Source organism: Limulus polyphemus, unplaced genomic scaffold (genome assembly GCF_000517525.1).
Source record: "Limulus polyphemus unplaced genomic scaffold, Limulus_polyphemus-2.1.2 Scaffold321, whole genome shotgun sequence".
Taxonomy (NCBI): domain Eukaryota; kingdom Metazoa; phylum Arthropoda; class Merostomata; order Xiphosura; family Limulidae; genus Limulus; species Limulus polyphemus.
Window position 1 is genome coordinate 13262 of NW_013665931.1, and position 21248 is coordinate 34509.

The 21248-nt window shown below is 32.8% G+C and overlaps 1 protein-coding gene across 10 annotated transcripts in view; it reads right to left on the minus strand.

Annotated features, from left to right (window-relative positions):
* Positions 1-21248, minus strand: part of LOC106457358 (NGFI-A-binding protein 1-like) — a 165520-nt gene that overhangs the window by 7792 nt on the left and 136480 nt on the right. For 8 of the 10 annotated variants that reach the window (XM_022383250.1, XM_022383256.1, XM_013916770.2 and 5 more), the window contains 4 exons: positions 20475-20608; positions 13245-13380; positions 11746-11951; positions 2059-2135 (listed from right to left, as the gene is read on the minus strand). In XM_022383250.1, coding sequence (XP_022238958.1) covers positions 2059-2135; positions 11746-11951; positions 13245-13380; positions 20475-20608 — 553 coding nt within the window. The remainder of the gene's footprint in view (positions 1-2058; positions 2136-11745; positions 11952-13244; positions 13381-20474; positions 20609-21248) is intronic. The other 2 variants (XM_022383254.1, XM_022383251.1) reach the window with 1 other exon arrangement.

Below are 21248 nucleotides of genomic sequence, written 5' to 3' on the forward strand. Positions count from 1 at the left end.
CGAGTTATAACAAACACTATAACGAACGAACGTTAACTTCAACAATACCCTGTTACTGCAGTTCAATTACTCACTGACTACACACACATTACATTCCCCTCTTTTATATACCAGCGTACCCTATTTCTAGTAAGAACTTGAACATTCGCCAAAGTACATGATAGTTCTAGAAACGTTGCGTCACGGTGGTCATGTGACTCGCTGACGCAACAATATTTTCTAGGTGCTTTTTGTGAAATGATGGATTTGTTGGCATGTGACCAATTTATAAATGTCATAACTGAAGAGGATACGAGAATTAGGATGAAGAAAAGTACATGTACATCTTTAAAGGAAGCTCTGCAGTTGATGATGGATCTTGAATCCATTAAAGTTGCAAATAAATTAAAAAAGCACATCTAGATGTTTTGGGTATGGGATTATCAGATCCTCTAGTATTAAAACATTAACTCGCCCTAGCAACAGTCTAGAAGAATGAAATAATTAATTAATCAGCTAATTACACAGAATGGAAGAACTAGACCAAAAGAAAATAGATGTTTCAAGGGTAACTTGAATGGACATATTGCGAGGAACTATAGATTAAAGCCTGTATGGAATAAGAACTCCTCCCAAAGGATGCTAGAGAGAGAAGAAACTGTTATAATTGTGGGAGATATGGCTGTTACAGCAACAATTGCAAGTAATCAATAACTGTTATTAAGCCAAGTAGAAAATACCCGGAGGATGTACCTTTGAGTCAACCAAATAAAAAAATACAACAAAAAACTAGCCATACATCAAAAAGATAAGAACTAGCCGGTTTTATGAGGTAAAGTTCAGCTGGAAATTAGGGAGGGTGGTCATCATATCACCAAGAAGTTAAATACTCGTACCAAAATTTATCAACAATAAATCTATATCTAGTGGCATACTGGAACTAAACAAATACTCCAGCATGTGCTGAGGAAATGGTGGTTGGAAGAGGTCTCACAGATCTGAAGAATAATGAAAAGGCTTAAATCAGCTGGAAATAAAATGAAAGGTCACTATAATATCAATGCTAATAAGACCAGATTTCATCAATGTGACATGTATGGCTAAACAATTTCTGTCACAAAGAAAAACAAACTTCAAAGTTAAGCAGATGTAGGGAAGGGTCATATGTTGTACTGAAATGAATTAATGGTGTGGTTTAGAGAATCTAGAAAGACAGGTGGTTCAAACCAAAAGTCATTCACCATGATCATTTTTGGAAGTACATCAGTGAGAGAACAGCCAATTGGTTAATTCTAGAAAAGAATGTGCAAGTGAAAAGTCAACCTGCCGAGGAGTCCAGGGGTTCAGTTGAGACTTCTTCCATGAAGAAGGAGCTGTCAGTGATGATAAGGAGCAAGAGGTCATCCCATCTGTATACTCTGGACCTCAGACGAGAATTTATAATCCAGGATGGGGCAGTGTTGTAAGCTAAATTTTCATTATTTTAATTTAGGTGTTTACTAGAGAGCATGTGTCATTAAGATTAAGTAACTTTGTAAAAGTAGTCCTAAAATGACTAGACTGCTCATGGCTGTTAATGATCAAAAGACTTTGTGAAACTATCTTGAAACAAGGCTACATTAAAACTATGAGAATCAGTAAAGCAACTAGTCACTTTTCAGTTTATTCGGTGATTAGAGAAGTATTCAGATCAATGCTAGTTATCACATATGTTCAGTTACTCGATCTTAGCCATGAAACTGTACAATTTACAAGTAAGTATATTTGTATGTTAGTCATGGTAATACTAGTATTAGCAGGTAAATTTATTTTGAAAGTTAAAAAGCTACTTGTGAAATAAGGCCTACAACTGTACAAGTGACAGTAACCTATAACAAGCATAAAAGAAGAAATAAATGAATCTGTTATCATTTTCTGAGCTGTACTTTTCCAAGTAATCCAAAACAAGCCATCTAATGATAGAATACATTACATCAATATATATTCTTTTTTTTTTTCGTGTTTATAAAGAACACATGCAAGAAAGCTAACAACTCATTTCATTTTTTTCATTTTTAGAGCATATATCTGATTACCAACCTGTATCATCTGTATCCACTTTTTCTGGTTCTGAACATGTAGACATTTGGCTATACCCTCTTCCAAAAGAATATTGCCTAATAAAAATATAATTCAAAAAAAAAAAAAAGAAGAGGAAAGGATCAACATCAAAGAGATAAATTCTATGATTTCAAAAACAATAAGCAGAACAAACCCAGTTAAAACTTTAATGATAATATAAAAAAAGGACACACATGTCAACATGGTGTATTTCACTTTACCGTTGTCCAAATCTTAAAAAAATTTTTATTATTAATTTATTTTTCAGTCCGTAGAGCTGTTTTTTTTTTGTTTGTATTTTAGCACAAAGCTACACAGTGGGCTATTTACGTTCTGTCCAATGCAGGCAATCGAACCCTGGATTTTAGTATTTCTCAAATCACATTTGAGATTTCTGGATTTCTCATATCAAATTAATCTCCTGTAAATCAAAGCATTAAATTATTTCGATGGTAAATCTTTGTGACAAAGAATCCTGTAAAATATTGTATGCTTAGGTAAATACTGGAAGATTAAAAAAAAATAACTTTCTGACAGAGCAAGGCAATATAATATATTTAAAAACCTATGGACAACCTAATATAAAATCACTTCAACTATAGTTATAATACAGCATGGTCCAAAAGTTAGTTGCCTCACACTTCACCCCCTTCTGTGTGGATAATATTTGGTTTACAGCATCATAAGTGATTGAACCTTTTTCAGTTTATGCTTCTTTCTTGTGCACTGTTCACATGTACTTAAATATTAACCTGCAGGAGATGAAGATTAAAAAGAATTTGTAACCAATCAATTTATGAAACACCCTGTATATTCTGGCTCTGCTACTTTGTGTATCATCATTTTTTTGTATACTCCTTTACTGATTAAATTACAATTTAAACTTCGTTTTCGCAAACATAGAGGATATAAAAACTTGAATTTTGAATACATAATTTCACCCATGTTTACTTTTTTATTTAATAATTTCAGTGTTATTTTTCATCAATATTATAAACCAAGCTTTTTAATAATATTTTGCAACTTTTACACAGTGTAATTAAAAGATGGCGCCAAGAGCAATAGGCTAACATTTCTTTTGAAATTTCATTGAAAAAAGCATTTAACTTTGGCTTAAAGTACATTTTAATTCCATTGTTTGCACCTGACAAAAATTCAAACTGAAAAAACATATATGCCATACTTCTTGCTATGAGACGTTTCTCCCGTATGTTTAAACCAGATAAAATATCAATGGTGCGGAAGTTATAAAATTTAGGCCTCAGGAGTGTATAATTTTGATTAAAGATTTCAATTGGGACTATACAGAAGTAGCTTTCACCGGCCCAGTTTATCAGCAAGCTATCTGTGTTATAATATATTATCATAATTTTGGTTAGATTGAAAAGTTATGCGACATTGTAAATAAAAAGGGTTACATCACGAAATACTGTAATATAGTCATAATTTACATGCGAAACAGATAACACGCCTCTGTGCAGAGTTTAAACGATTTATGGATATATATCCCTACTTGTCTTTATAAAATGAAACATTATTTCTTATTGTATTTGTTTGTTTCCTTTTATTAGCTATATTTTTGTGCGCCAGCAATATCAAGTGTGGAGCGCGCGTATACCCGATTCGATTTTATTATTCATCAGGAGCTCTACCGATCTACCCCCAAATGTAATTATATGTCCAAAGTAGCGCATCGTCCGTTATATATATATCATACACACTAGTATCTTATTCGGTACAAGAAGGGAATCACTGGTTCACAGACGGAAGAGTTATGTGAAAGAATTAGAGGGATAAGGTTCGTCATTTTTTATGTATGCTTGTCTGGAAAAGTCAGTTACTTAGATGAATATTCGTTGAAATAGTGAAATTCTGATTAACTCCATAAATACGTATATAGCGATTTCGGCAGCTTTATAAGTACAATAAGCTTTAGTTGTGCTCAGCCAACATTATGCAATATTCATTGTTATTATTGAAAAATTTTAAAGGTGGTTTTAAACGGGCGATTTTTATGGCCGCCATTTTGTTTCATCACGATTCCTTCTATCAAGTACTACGTACTTAATGATAATACACTGTTTTGGCCGTTTCGATAGTTCCATCGTGGATGCAATATTTCCAAGTGCAGGAAAATGGTGCATTCATGACATTTAACACAACTGTGCACTAATCGAAAATAACACGTCACAAACAAGTCAGGACGATAGACAACTCGCGCCTCGATCTCAGTTTAATATAACAAAATAATATAACACTATCTATAACCAGATTAAAATGATACAATCGTCTTAAACCCTGGTAAAGGACTGGCAAAACAATAATTAAAAGATCAATGATGTATGTATAGACATGTCTTGTCGGTATTTTATATGAAAAGAACCAAATATACGAGCTTTTTTCTCGGGCATTATGGGTAATTTCAACACTATATATATATATATATATATTTATTCAAGTTCCACAAGTCATGTTTCTACCACTTGTTTTTATTTACTACTTTTATATCACAATACTGACATCAATACAACCTCTGATACTAGTTAACTGACGACAAAGCTTGTCTAAACAACCCAGCTTTGAAACTGAACCTATGTTGGTGTCAATCACGTGGTTAAAGTTAGAAAGTTGGAATGAAACGGGTCTTTCAAATATCTTGGGAAATGAATACATTGGGAACATAAGGTCAAGCCAGGGGTCAACTATCTGGCCAACATATATGGTCATAAGTTTAACTTGATGAACGTGTGTGAACTGCTTTCTTTCTTCTTTTTTTTTAAACTTAATTTAAATCAGTGTTTTTTGCTCTTACTTATATTTCCCTTCAACACCAAGGCCATAAGAGGGCGAAATTCATGTTTGATTAGTTTCCAAAATTTATGTGAAGAGTATTGTTAAATCATCTACCTGTATAGATGTATATTCAACTACATGAACAGCACATATACTTAACGTTTTTTGTAATATTTAGACTGTGTGTGCAATGCGACTACACAAGCTTTTTTTCACTCTCTCCCCTTTCTCTAAGGGCGGATTTAGAGATATTTTACAGACTGTAATTCGGTTTCCCAGTGGTGGTCCGGGCGCAGATAGCCCATTGTGTTGCTTAGCACTAAAACAAACTTATTAAAACTGTAAATAGATTTGTCATAGAGTAGTAATTAACGGACATAGATAAACTGAGGTAATGCAGTGATAACATATTCCAGTTTTTTTTATACGTGTGTATAAAAGTAAAATTTTGTGACACCAAAATCCAAAGACGTTCAACTTCAAACAGGTTGTGCTTCTCGTCTCACTAATTAACATAATTCGTGCAATATAAAATGTTATTTGTATACCTACTAACATGCCTAACTATCTAGTAGACACAATTTAAATAAAACCAAATTTAATGAGAGTTTTGAGAGAATGCGGGATTATTATTCACTGATACAATCTTCTCTTTTCTCTCAAAATCAAAATACTGAACAAGAAATTTGAAGTAAATGGAATTTCTGGCAAGAATCATGATTTGATTGATTTGTTCCTTTGTCGAATTTTGCGCAAAGTTAAACGTGGGCTTCCTGCGTTAACGTTCCTTAATTTAGAAGTGTAAGACCCACAGCCTATGACAGGTCCCAATTTGATTGAAATATGTTCTTCAGCTAGATGACGTTTTGATATCCACTTTATGTTTTACATTCCCGATAACGTGTGTGTAATAATTATTTAACTTTCAATCTACTGGAAATAAAATACGATTGATAAAACACACACAAATATATGTTTAGTGTATATATTTGTAATGAAGTAAAAATAAACAAAATGGATCTTTTCCTTGGCAGGTAGCTCTTGCCCATATGAATTTATACATTCGTATTTTCGTGTATGTGGATCGTGAAAATTAAAAATGTTCAAAGTTACATATTCAACAGAAAAACTATATATATATATCAAACCAATTAGTTTGAAGTTAAGCACAAAGCTACACAATAGGCTATCTGCGCTCTGCTCACCACGGGTATCGAAACTCGGATTCTAGCGTTATAAGTAGGCAGACATACCGCTGTGCTACTGGGGAGGGGCTATCAAACAAAGAAAGGCGTGGTGTGATCAAATCAGAAAATACGAAGAAGTGTTTTGTTTGTTTGTTTGTAATTAAGCAGAAAGCTACACAATGGGCTATCTGTGCTCTGCCCACCATGGGTATCGAAACTCGGATTCTAACGTTAAGTCCGCAGACATACCGCTGTGCCACTGGGGGCCGAAGAAGTGGTTAAAATCTTTGTAAAGGAAAAAATAATTAAGCGGTCAATGACAAAGGTCGATGATCACAATACTGATCACTTGAGTCTCTTTTTCCTTACAGAGGTTTTAACATTTTGTTTGTATTTCAACTCAACTGACATAAGAATAAATATGCTTATAACACTGGCAAATAGATGGCGCTACATAAGTGCTGACCTGCATGTTATGACGCCATTCTAGCTGTTCATATATTATTACGTTGTAAGAGAAACAAGCTATCAGACAGAACTAAAAATTTTGTCGTTATCAGTGGAATTACTTAAATCATCATTCAATCAATATGTTTGTGGAATTTCATGTATGATTAACCACTTAAATATAATATAAATCTACCAGTCCGTTGCATCGAATAATAATAACAGATAATTAATGTACTTGGCCGTTGAAAGCCAGACGATCCACTACCGCACTGGATTGTCGACAGAGGTAAACAGGCCGACGTGACTTGAAGCACGTATACTCGGTAATCACAGTTGATTATGTCAACTGATATTTCTTTAATCAATCACGACACGAGAATCAAGTATGTATGTATGTTTGTCTGTATATATATTTTAAACGTATTGCTGAATGCTGCTTTCATGTGAAGAGAACAGATCAGACGGTTCTTATCTATATCAGTCTCTGACCTTACTGTTTTGTAGACGTTTAAAAAAACTAGACATTATTTAAAAAGCCACTTTTAAAACTTTTTCCAATCACACAATAAATACAAAACAGTCTTTCCACCAGAAAATAATGGCCACTAAACTTAATAATTTTCCAGGACATTACTTTAAATGTGAGAGCTTATACATATAACAATAAAAATCTGGTTTTGACACTTGCAGTGGGCATAGGGCAGATCACTCATTGTGTACCTTTGTACTGAACAAAAACATGCAAAATGCTTTTAATGGTTTATAGAGGTTGAGTACGTTATATTAAAACGAATTTGGTGTTTTACGTCGTTAGAGTCCACGTCTAGCCATACTCTATCTAAAGACTGTGCATCTTTACAGTAGCCCTGCAGAATAGTTTCCATCGCAAACGGCTCCGTCGTAAGGTTGTCATGTCCAAAAGCACACTACTCCTCCCTGCCAGCTTTCCATAATTTATCTAATATACGAGGAAGATGGTTTCTCAGCGCCCATTTCAGCAGTCTGATCACACAGAAATATCTAGGCGTGAGAAATAGCAAGAATACAAATTTCATTCTCCAGCTGGTTCAGGTATTTAATAGTTCAACAGAAAGAAAGACTGGAAGCCTCATCTTTGTGAAGTTATACCCTATTGACCTCTTTTCCAGACAAAGATTCTTTTTGATTATGTTATGTATTATAACTTGAGACATGTGGACGGTTTTTGCCACTGACCTTCGCGTTCGTGAATCATTACCTGTAACAAGACATCGCACTTTGCTTACCACAGCTTGGTTATGACTTGTGCAAGTCTCCTTCTGGATGGTCTTTGTGACCCAAGTTGATCCACATTCCTTTGTTTGCCAATGACGTTAAACATAAAGGATATTCCCGTGTTGAAAACTCTAAATCACGATCTGAACACATTTTTGTGGTCGGAGTGTACGAATATCTTACGTCGGAAAGAGCTGTTACATACCTTTCCCATATGCGACTAATTTTCATACCTACGTGACGCCAAACAATGTCAAAATATAGTTCTGATACATTCCGTCCTACCGCGACTTTACATCGGCTGAGTTTGTCACATAATTTGATGATCTGCATGTTAAAAAATAGCATTAATATAACTTAAGGAACCCTCTGTATGTATGTATAATTATGATAAAATCCTATTTCTATAAAACGCCACTTAATCATAATTTTTCTTTCCACCAGCTGTTTCCATACCATAATAGATTCTTCATCTCAGCACATATCACTTCAAAGGATAAACTACTGTCATGACACGACTACGTAAACTACATAAAAAGAGACTTAAGTGTTGGCCAATTAAACCACTAATCTCAATTTATTGGGCAGCCTGCAGTTGGTTACAAAGAAACGGTAAAGCTTATATCAGGTACATAACCGTGTATTGTCAGTGACTGAACCACTACTAACTTCTTGAATGCGTGGTATACAAATATATTAAGTACGAAACACCAGGAAAGGGTTGAGACGTAGTAGCTCGTTACTCTACAACTTGCCCCAAAGAAAGGGAAATACTGGACTAAATTGTGTGCATTATTTGTTTCTTTATAATTAAGCATAAAGCTACACAATGGGCTATCTGTGCTTTGCCCACCACGGGTATCGAAACCCGGATTCTAGAGTTGTAAGTCCGCAGATATACAGCTGTGCCACCGGGGGGCGAAATTGTGTGCAATTCATACACTTAAAGGTATTAAACAAGTTTTGTTTTGTTTGTTTTTCTTAAGCCTTTTTAAAAACAAAGAAACAACTGGAATTAAACAAGCTCCAATAAACACTTTCCCGTGGAGACAAAACACACTCGTGGTTATATTGCTGTGTGCTGGTTAGTTTTAAATACGTATTTATTAGCATTTCAAAGGGGGGGGGAGCTTACTTTGAAATGTATTATCAAGCTTACCGTTGAACCACTGGGGAGGGGATTTCTCATTTTGTATTATTTTTACTAGTACCATTACAAGATTAACATGGTCGGGGTACAATTATGTGAGGGTTGGGGTTGTTTTTTGTTGTTAAGCACAAATCTACACAACAGGCTATCAGTAATCTGCTCAGTGCAGGTATCGAAACCCGATTTGTAGCATCATACTTGTTTTGAATTTCGAGCAAAGCTACACGAGGGCTATCTGCGCTAGTCGTCCCTAATTTGGCAGTGAAAGACTACAGGGAAGGCAGCTAGTCAACACCACCAACTGTCAACTCTTGAGCTATTCTTTTACCAACGAATAGTAGGATTGACCGTCACGTTATAACGCCTCCATGGCTAGAATGTTTGGTGAAATAGGGATTCGAACCCGCAGATTGCGAGTCTAGCGTCCTAACCACCTGGCCATGCTAGGCCTTTTAAGGTTGTAAACCACCAGACTTACTGCTGGTGTCAATATTACATCTGCTTCATAGTTACATCTAAACTGAACCAATACATTGCGGGTATTTTACTTGCTGATAAACATAAAGTATAAAATTAATTGGTAAGGATTCTAATGATATTTATATGTTAAAAAGTGATTAATTTTTGGCCATTTTAATGTTCAACATACCAAACAGGAATTTGATACGAGATATTGTATTAAAAAAGGAAACTTATAATTAAAAGTTCTTTGTTCTCTCTATATAAAACTTAAAAAGTTTTATGCTCTAACACATCTCGGGTTGAAACACACCTATTTTAATGTCCGAAAAAGGTACATTATAGCAGTTGCTTTCGTTAGGTTATGTCAATAGTTAGTTTGAAACACCTGTATTTCATATCATCTTCTTACACGTGAAGAATCGTTGTCGTATGTTTGATGAGAGGTTTTAAAAAAGTTTAAATTACTTTCTTTTTGTCGTGTAGTTAGTAGAGTCCAAGGTTTCTCGAGCCCCCCCCCCCCCAAATCTCTTGTTGCGATCTTAGTAGCATACTTTCGTAGAGTCTCTAATAGAATGTTTGGTTTTTTATTTATAAGAAAATTTTGCGAAATCTAATAAGCTCACTTTCCATTTCAAATACAGTTTCAACGTAATTTAAGATATTACGGGAATCTTGAATGATGAATCATTTTGGATTTAAGGAAGACTAGGTTCTGCGCATTTTCACAGTTTCGTTTATTACTCGTCACTGTATATTTACTTAAGTTAGTTTTCTTGCCTAAGTTGAAGAGGCAGAACAAATTGATTCAGTTTAAGTACAACTAATTACAATTACCAACAAACAGCCACAAAAAATTATGATACACATAAATTATGATTTTTTATGTGTTTTGGCAAAATAGTACTTGAATTGAACACATACATTTTTCGTTTTTTTCTTCTTCTCTTAATGCAGATTGTACATGTCTACTAACAGATGCACAAATACAGCATAATGCGAGGTGAATCTATACGAAGAAGTTCAAAGTGTCACTCCTGTTTGAATGTTCATAAGCTAATATATTATTGTTTCTGATGATGATGACAAATGAAGACAGGCAACAGCATCAGATCAGGATCAGGATCAGATCTAACATAAGAGCTTCCAAACAGGGAGGTAAAGCAAGCATAACAGCTTAAGATCATGGAGGTCAATCTAGCATATCAACATCAGATCAGGGAGGTCAAGTTAGCATAACTGCTTCAGATCAGAGAGGTCGAGCTAGCATAACAGATTCAGATTAAGGAGGTCAAGCTAGCATAACTGCTTCAGATCAGAGAGGTTAAGCTAGCATAAGAGTTTTAGATCAGGGAGGTCAAGCTAGCATAAGAGTTTCAGATCAGGGAGGTCAAACTAGCATAACAGCCTCAGATCAGGGAGGTCAAGCTAGCTTAACAGTGTCAAATGAGAGAGGTAAAGCTAAAACGAGTACAACTAATGACAGGTGGTTCTACCTTGCCACATTTTTGTGAAGTATAGGGCTGTTATTTATTATAATTTTTTATTAGCTATGTCAAATTTTTATGTTGAGTCTTTACTCAAATGTTATTTATGTGTGACACCAGTATTTGGAAATTATGTACAGTTTACCTCCCAAAATGTTTAGTGACCAAGTAAAACTTCACTATAAAGACCAACTCTGTCTTGGATACATGATTACTTTGGAGACAATGAAATCTTTAAGCTTTAATATTAAATCTAAAGGCTATGAAAGAATAACTTTTTACTTGCACTGTACTTTAGTTGCATAAATTTAAGTATATTCAAGGTTATAGTGTAATAAATGGCTCATGATTTTGACCCAATTAAGATCAACATTTCAAATACACGTAAATTATAAAGATGACACTTTAGACAACAGAAAATAATTACAGAAATCAATATCAGCAGTAAATATTTTTAAGTGCATAATGGATATTATATTCAATAAAACAGCTGTCCCTCTACAAGATTTTTGACAGTATTCTTTTACCTGTGGAATAACAAGTACTTTTTATATTCTGTGTACATCCAAGGTTCATCTGACTGCACAAGCTTTCATAATGACCTATCCACTTAAGATAAGTTTAAAAATCACAAAACATTTTTTAACCCACTGGGTAGGAATAAAAAGCTCAAGATTTATAAAATTTAATTTATCGTCAAACAGACTAAGGATGGAGGTAAAGCATTTTAAAATAATTTGCGTATGGAATGAAATGAAACTTACCAATACTGAGAGAGAAGATAAATGAATACTTGATAATACACAAAGCATTTAAGAACATCTGCTAAGTACCTCTTTACATGACATAATCTAGATCACAAAAACATGCATGATTTCTTTCATACCTTTCAATTTTTCTCAGCTGTTTATTAAGTTCACTTTGTTCATTTATCAGCTGCATTTGTTGTGTTGAGATCTGTTCAAGCTGAGGTTGGATTTGATTGGCTCCAGTGTAATCCTGAATCTCCCGAGCCTGCTGCAGTCGAATCTTCATTTCTTCTTGCTGATGACCTAAAGTCTTCAGCTGTTCAGCTATGAACTCTAATCTGTCCTGAAATTGTTTGTATTTAAAAAGTATTTATTTTTTACCTTTCCTTGAGTATTAATGGGGTTATTAGACTAATTTTCTCATTCCATATAATGACATCACAGCTGAACTAGCCTCATAATCGTTTTCTTTAAACTTTAATATATTCAACTACATTCATATTTCCACAGAATATTATCTTGAAACTAAGAAACTTAATAATAACTAATAATTTGAAAAAAAATTAATTTTTTCATTAGTTTGGAGAAGAGTGAGAAATATATAACTGTTCCTCAGTGTTGACAAATTAAACTGATAAATGTTCTCTTTAAGTAGGCATGGGCCTACCATTATAATTCTTGTGTATTTGTAAAAAAATATTACAGTGTTTTTCCATTGTAAAGTTAGATTTTGAAAGTGAAATGAGAATCAAATTTTGTTTCATAATTTGTTAAGAACATGATATTAAGAATGAATATTTGACAACAAAGTTTTCCTTCTCTCTAAAATTTGCATAAGCCCTATGAGGTTTTTAACTTATTGAAAATTTATATGACAATATTCTACTGAGCTTTGCATATACTTAAGTTTTCAATGTTATTCTATGAAATTTATATTTTCATTATGAAATGAATATTGCAAGATTATTCATTTTAATTATCACTAAAACACAGCGATAATCTCTGAGACATTAAATACTGTAAAGTGTGGAAGAAGGCAAAGGCATCATTAATTTGTCAAAGTAACGAGACCTTCATGTCAAATGTTTTATAAACTCCAACAATAGAAAAAAACATACCGTGGTGTATTTGTACTTCCAATAACTAAACAACTTTGTTTTATTTCTAATAAGTAAAAATATCAATGACAGCTGCCCCTCTGTTTATGACTGAATAATGCATTTAAAAAAATTATGAAGATTTTACTGATATGCAAATGCATATGATGATTGCAGTCAAACGTTCACTGTTGCTTTGTTCACAAATTTTTGGTGAGAAAATAGTTTTTCCTAAAAGTACAATTTAAACTTTGGAGACAAAAATTCCATAAAGCAGTACCACTTCCAGTCTGATGAATCCATTCATTACAGCAATGCATTTAGTAGTGAAAAAAATATATACTGACATCATTCACAACTAGATTTTTCTTTGTTTCAAAATATTTCAAATCCAATATAAGGCATACTGGATTATTTGAAATGAAAAAATTAGCTTATGAAAGATAATACAGAAATATCTTCCCAGGTTTCAAAAGTCAGGTTCAATCAGAAAGATAATATTTCCCACTCCAGTGTAACCTCTCACAAGAACACCTTACCTGACGTTTCTTTCGTTCTTCTTCAAGTTGAGCTTTGTCTGTTATACTGTTAGGGCTTGGATCAAGCCTAGGGTGTTTGCAATTTTCCTCATCAAAAGACCTGTTATAGCTCTGCGACCTGTAAGTATCATCCAAACTGGTCATTATGTTCTAGCTGCCGAATAGAAGGCCCATCAAGTTTACTTCACAATTCCAAACGTCAAGATACATTACTTGAATTTCTGAATGGAATGTTGATTCACACAAAATTAAAACATCTCACGCGCGTAATTTAATAAATCAAAAACCTTCTGAATTCTTCACGAAAGAAGTTTAAATGAACTGATAACAGTAAAGAAAATAAACAAAAAAACTTTTATCAAACAAGTATGTTTTCTGTCAGGAGTATTATATTAAGAAATTAAAAGACATTCCTATGTGAGTTAATTAGCAAAAATATGCAAAGCTAGGTTTAAAAAGTGATTATATAAATGGGGACACGAGCCAACCTTGCCACTATTTTGATCCATACCACATGACCCATTTGACCAATGCAAAGGCACCATGCTATACGCGATATTGAATACAACTTTCATGTATTTTGCTACTGACTTCCTCGGAAGATGGGTGGTTATGTAATTTCCTAGAGGAGGATGAAAGGGGGGGTACATAACTTCTTCTACCAAATTTATTCAAACTTGTTTTAGCCATGAAGATACAATAATTTGTAACACCAGACAAAACCTACTTTATATGCATAGATAAAGTTGTTTTATAGACTGACTGGATCAGATAAATAAGTCAGTTGTTTTTTAATACATTAATCATGTATCTTAAGTGTCTTTGTTTACTATACATGGTTACTGTGTAAATGATACAAATTACTCTTCATTAATTCTCTCCTTTCCTTCATACAAGGTCAGAAGAATTTGCTTTTTTTGGTGAAATAAGATCAACTGGCTATAACAACAGCTATCATTCCAGGAAATTAACTAAAAATACTAGATCCAAGAAAAACAGCACATTTGTTATTTTCTCATGATAACACTTATATAAAGTAACCTAAGACTAAAACTGAATAAATATCACAATATCACATAAAGGATATTTTGTGTATAAATCAAGGTAGGAAGGGAGGTTTTTAAATAAGTTCATATCATCATGAACTTCTCATGTTCTACCCAATTTTGTGACACCATAGGGTCTGTCCTCATTTTGGAAGTTATGAGAAAAACTGAGGTTGTAATAAATCCAAATGTTTATTTAGACATTCCAAAATAACATTAAAAGTTCATTACTGCCAACATGAAACAGTTATCATTTAACTAGGACTGAGTAATTCTGTGTTGGCTTTTACAGAAACAGGGATTTCAGATCAATGTTTTATGTCAACACTTGAAGTTTTGAACCATTAAGAACAAAAACAAGATATTATTGATGCAGGATGCTAAAGCATAACTACAAGAAATTTTTAAAAGCAGTTTCTCTTCCATAAGAACAATGGGATTAAGACAAATCTAACATAAAATGTCAATAACAGCAAGGGTATCCAACTGATGAATCAGTGTAATCTAATCATTAGTAGTTTCTGTTTTATGATTTTGCATACTCCTTGTTATAGTAAGATAATAATTTAGCTACATTAACTACAAAGTAAATTTTGTTTTTGTCCTGATCTACATAGGGAGCTTGCTTTGATCAGAAGATAACAATAATTACCACTTAAAGATCCAGAACGACTTCATTTTTTCACAAAACAGATATAATGAACTAGCTGTGGAAACCTACTAAACACAATATTCACCAAATAAAATATCATTTTTCACTTTCACTGGTTTTTTTTTCATCTCTATCTTAATCCTATCGAGTTTGGGGTCAGCCATTTTTTTTTGTAAGCCAAGAATTTTTACACCCAGATGATTGGCCCAGTCAGCAACCATAAAGGACGAGCATGTTGCGACCCTAACATTGTGAGTTGAACACCCTAACCACCAGCCCACTTTTCACAGTGTATGTGATTAATGAGAGTCACACAGTAACTAACAGATTGCATGAGGAATAAGCATTATTTATACAAATCTTCATTATTAAATCTACTACACAAGTTACACAATGAGTATAAACCTAATATGAAGTTACACAGTGTATAGAGGAAAACTATGGGAGTTACGTAGTGTGCAAATATCTAGTATAGTGTATAAAAATCTGCTATAGTAATTACACACCACATATATATCTACTGTGGTTGTTACACAGCATGTATAAGTCTACTGTGGAAGTTACACATTGTATAAAAAATCCACTATGGAAGTTACACATTTTGTATAAATCTACTGTTGGAGTCAAACTGTGTGATAAATTTACTATGGGAGTTATACAGTGCATAAAAAATACAATACTGGAGTCATACAATAAGTATAAATATACTACAGCAGTTACACAGTGTGTATAAATTTACTACAAGAGTTACACAGTTACTGAATAATTTCTACAAGACTTAGAGCATCAAGATCTACTACATATATATTACACGATGTGTATGAATCTACAATAATAGTTATACAGTGTATATAATCTACTATAGGAATAATACAGGATGTATAAATCTACTGTAGGTGATAAACAGTTTATAAATTACATAAAGAGTTACAGGATGTATATACTCTACTTTACGAATAATACAGGATGTATATAATCTACTTTAGGAATAATACAGGATGTATAAATCTACTGTAGGTGATAAACAGAGTTTATAAATTACATAAGGAGTTACAGGATGTATATACTCTACTTTAGGAATAATACAGGATGTATATAATCTACTTTAGGAATAATACAGGATGTATATAATCTACTTGAGGAATAATACAGGATGTATAAATCTACTGTAGGTGATAAACAGAGTTTATAAATTACATAAGGAGTTACAGGAAAAGTATGAATCAACTAGAGGCAGAGATAGACTCCTACAGAAAATAGTAAGTGTATAAGGTTTCTCAACGCAGAGATAATTACTGTTTACAACAGACTTTCTTAAATAAATCTCACAAATACTGACCCCTTTCTTTCTCTCAAAAAGTTACACAGTAAATTATTCTGACTTTATTCTGAAACAATTAAATTTATATCTGTATTTTATCTTTATGGCAAAGCTACTCAGGCTATCTGGTATCATTCCTAATTTTAAGCTATTGATCAGAGGGAATGCAGCTAGTCAACAGAACCCACCATCCATGCTAAGAAATTAACTGTCACTCTTATAATAATACACCCACAGCTTCAAGATGCAGGAAATATTTTGGTATCTCACAGATTCGAACCCAGAGTTCTACCACAAAGCCAACCCACACCCCTAATAACAATTGAAGCTTGTGCTTAAAAAATATATATGTATATATATATATACAAAATTATAAGTGTGCTAAGCATTCTTCCATTGTAAATGTTTGTGACTTTGAATTGAATCTAATATCCAATTATTTGTTACTTTATGGTGATTCAACTTAAAACATATTAACTGGTATTGAGTAACAGCATCCATCTGAGAACTGCAGCATCCAACAAATTTACCTCCAATTAGTCTATAAGAATGTAAGGTTTCTTTTACCATATTATTGGCAATATTTTGTATTAAAGAGCACCAAAGCATCTTTAAAACTGTTCATCTTTCTATTCAGATCTAACACTCAGATGTTCTTTGCTTTTTCATTACTGTGTGTTTTAATATAAAGATATGCACTTCCAGCTGTTGTATTGAAAAGTTTTCATACAAAAATGTATAATTACCAACTGTTGGCATTTTAAGATAAATACAAAAATACAGTTCCCTGTTTTGTACATTTTAATATAAAAATATGTAGTTTTTTGCTCTCTATTACTGTAACAAAATATGTAATTATGAGTTGTATGTATTGTCATAGGCTATATATTAAATATTTTAATGTTTTGTTCACTAGATGGAGTCCTTTTACATTGGGTAATAATTGTATGAAGTCTACAAGTTTCATGAAAGTTTAGGCTTCTGTGGAATCTCGATTGTTCATGAAATAGAGTACAATATAAAAATGTCAGACAATGTGAACTTGAATTAATTAATAAGTTGTATGTAAGTTAAGAGTTTTAGTGAGTTATACATGAAAGTTAATGAATGTGTTTGTCAGTTACCAAGTTACTTAGTTATTCAGCGATTCAGTCAGTATGTCTATTATTAATCAATTAGAGAGGAAATTTTGCAAGTGACTTGAGCTCAGTATAAAAGTTAAGTATATCATTAGTTTCAGAATTCCTGTTGAAGTGTTGTTTGTGAAGTTAGGCCTACCAGTGAATGTAGCCTGTATAGATTGTGAATAAAGAAAAAATTAATTTGTTATCAGACTTTGCATTATTTTTTATTGTGTAATTCAAAAGAAATGGTCCAATGACAGAAGTTATGACCGTATTATAAATTCTGGGATGAAAATATGCAGGTTGTTATTTTTATATTGCAAAAATCTGCAATATATTATTGATTAAGTTATTCAGAGGTTTCAAGACCAAATACAAGTTTTGATTCAGGGTTCTAAAAAAACAACAACAACAACAACATACAAACACCAAATAAGATAGTTGGTACACTTGGAGGCATAGACATTTTATAAAATTTTAAAAAACAAACAAACAAAAACCAATTATCAAATACATGTGTGTGTTATAAAGAGGTGACCTATAATTAATTTATATATACATATATATATATATATACACACACACACACACATAAATTTGGAAATAAAAAAACAAAAATAATCAATTCAATCAACTACTAAATCCAGTGTTATAAAACAGACAAAACTGCAAACCAAGTTGTAAAACACTTCGTACATTATTTTAGTAAATCATTTGGCACAAGTATAATGCTTGTATGTTCAGAAAAAGAAGCATTCCAAAATATGTCTCATTTAAAAATTAGCTACAGAAAAGTTCTGTGCCAAAACAAATAATTAATAAAATAATAATCAAAATTTTGGCATTTATCATACTACAGGCCACTGAACATTTGTGCCATCAATGTACTGTCATCACATATAATTTAGTAAAGCCATGAGAGAAACAAATGCCAAAATTTACATAAATATCTATTCCTCCACTGACATTTACTTATTATACGTCAAATCTATGTATTCTAGACAATTTAATGAAGTGTTTTTATTCAATAAAATATTTTTTCTTCCTTTCGTCTCATGTTCTTTGACTTTAGTTAGTTTGTCATTAAGCACAAAGCTACGCAATCTATGCTGTACCTACCACAAGTCATGAAACCTGGTTTTTAGTGTTATAAAAGTCTTCAGACTTACTGCTGGTAAAGCATACGATCATGAAATAAAAACAATAAAGTGAAGCATCCAGTACAGATGTCAGATGAATGATAGTCCATAAGTACTGATTTCTATTAACCATTCAGGTCTAAAAGGTATTAGCTTTTGTATTTCAGCTTTACCAGTAGTTATAGCAGTTAAATTAGCTGTGTGTGTGTGTTCTTAGTCAGTTGGTCATACTCCAGAGAAAAACAAATTAAATGTGAGGAAATCAAATTACAGAAAGTTTTCTCATTTCACAAGGTGATCAATTTAATGGGAATGTATGGATCCTTATTTTAAAGGAAATATTTATTTTGTATGCATGTTATTGTAGAATACCTGAGTGTACCTAAAAACCAATTTCTCATAGTTTTATAAACAAGTAAGTTATTTAATAGTCTTTGGAAAATAAAAACAAAGTAGTTTAAATAGCTTTCAATTGTGCATGTTCAGTGGAATGGACAGCTTTTGTACTTACACTAATAAAGTTTAGCATAAAATGTTAATCATTATGTGACATCTCGTCCATTTAAATCTATTCAACATTTATTTCTTTTAGTTTCAATTTCCCATTCTTTTAAGTTACCCTTTTTTTTTTTCATTTAAGGACTGTACTAAGATAAATTAGGATAAAATGTAAAGTTCTACTAGAAATCTTATTTGGCACATCCATGAGTTTAGCTTCAATGAACCAATTTCTTTGAAAGTGTATTTGTTTGTTTGTTATGGATTTCGCGCAAAGCTACACGAGGTCTATCTGCGCTAGCCGTCCCTAATTTAGCAGTGTAAGACTAGAGGGAAGGCAGCTAGTCATCACCACCCACCGCCAACTCTTGGGCTACTCTTTTACCAACGAATAGTGGGATTGACCATCACATTATAACACCCCCACGGCTGAGAGGGCGAGCATGTTTGGTGGGACAGGGATTCGAACCCGCGACCCTCAGATTGCGAGTCGGGCGCCCTAACCACCTGGCCATGCCGGGCCTTTGACAGTGTATTTCCTGACATTGATATAGGATAACCCCCTGTCAAACTTTGATTGAAGTATTTGTACTGTATACAATTGTAGTAGTAGTACGAGTTTTAAAAAGTGACTTATTAGCAAGTGCTAGCGAGTTAACCTTTTAGCTCAGTTGATAGAGCACTTGCCTGGGGTGTGACAGGTTTTGCATTCAAATCTGAGCTGAGGAATATATATATATTGTGAAAAAATAACTTACCACATGGTGTAAAACTAAAAATAGTTTACTATTTATTTACATGGTCGATCCAAAATTATAACAAGTAAGGTGTCTTTGTTAGCTATCTTGTGATAACACAACAATACTTTGGAGTTTTAGTGACAAGATTCTCAAACATACAATTAAAAATTAAAAATATTCCCATCTAATCCTTGATATACTCCAATAAACCTTGTACTTAAATTATATTGTAGAAATTATATTAAGTTACATACATCAAACATATTATCTTTGTTTAAAATAATCTCCATAATAATGTTTTAAAAATACCATAAAACAATAACACAGCATATGGACAACCAGAGTTAACTTGGTACTTTAGATTTGTCACTGCACATCCACCCCCAATACAAAAAAGGTATAAATTAACCCCATCATTTATTTTTCAGGAGAACAGTAATTTCTCCCATAAGGTGCCATCCTCCAAAACTGCTGATGGCATTAAGCAGAAATCACCAGAAAGTCAGTGTCACTATTCAGAATACTGTGGTGCTTCACTCATGTATTATTAGTATTACCAAAAAAAAGACTAACTAAATTTACATTAAAACAGAAAGTTAGTACCTGGAATTACCTTTAAATACTGTTGTATAAAACAGTGCTTCATTTAAATAGTATTATTATTTAAAAAAAGGACTAACTAAATCTAGATTAAAACAGAAAGTTAGTACCTGGAATGGCCTTTAGAATACTGGTAGCCACTGTCTCGTACCACTTGCCGAGCCAGAGGGAAAAGTTCATCCCGGCGGGTCAGAAGGGTAGGGATATGTTTACAGATTTGAGCAGCAGCTTCATTTACAGATACCTGAATAAGAATAGATTGAGATACAAACAAATTTGACAATTGTGATGCATTATCTTTTAAACCTATCAAAAATGTATGCAATATATAATATAAAAGTCCGTCAAAAATGGTGGGAAACCATTGTTGAATGATTAAGGAAAATTATATAATTTAACTAAAACGAATTTGTCTGTACCTCCGACATGCATCTAGATTCACTTATTTCATCAGTCTCTAAGTAATTCTGTAATCACCACATTTTGTGTAAAAACTATGCAGAAAAATGAAATGTTATCATGAACAAAAGTACGTGTGCACCTTGAAAGAGACTTAAATAGCACTCGAGTCTTTTCACTGTATTCTAGGTCAGGAAGTAGAAAATATAGTGCTGAGATTCCAACACAAATTTTCAACTCTTTCAACTGTACAAAGAATATAAGACATTTGGTAGTAATAAATGTTTATCTTGCTTTATGTTTTAAGGCCAAGTAGGTAATATATGTGTTAAAATACCAAAATAATATTTATTAATTAACATTAAATTTATCACTTAAAACTTTATAAACACGGACTCTATAATGTTAGTAATAGTAGGCCTATTTGTAGTCTAATTTAATACATAAACATAATGTAAGGCTTAGCTGAAACACTACTTGGTAAA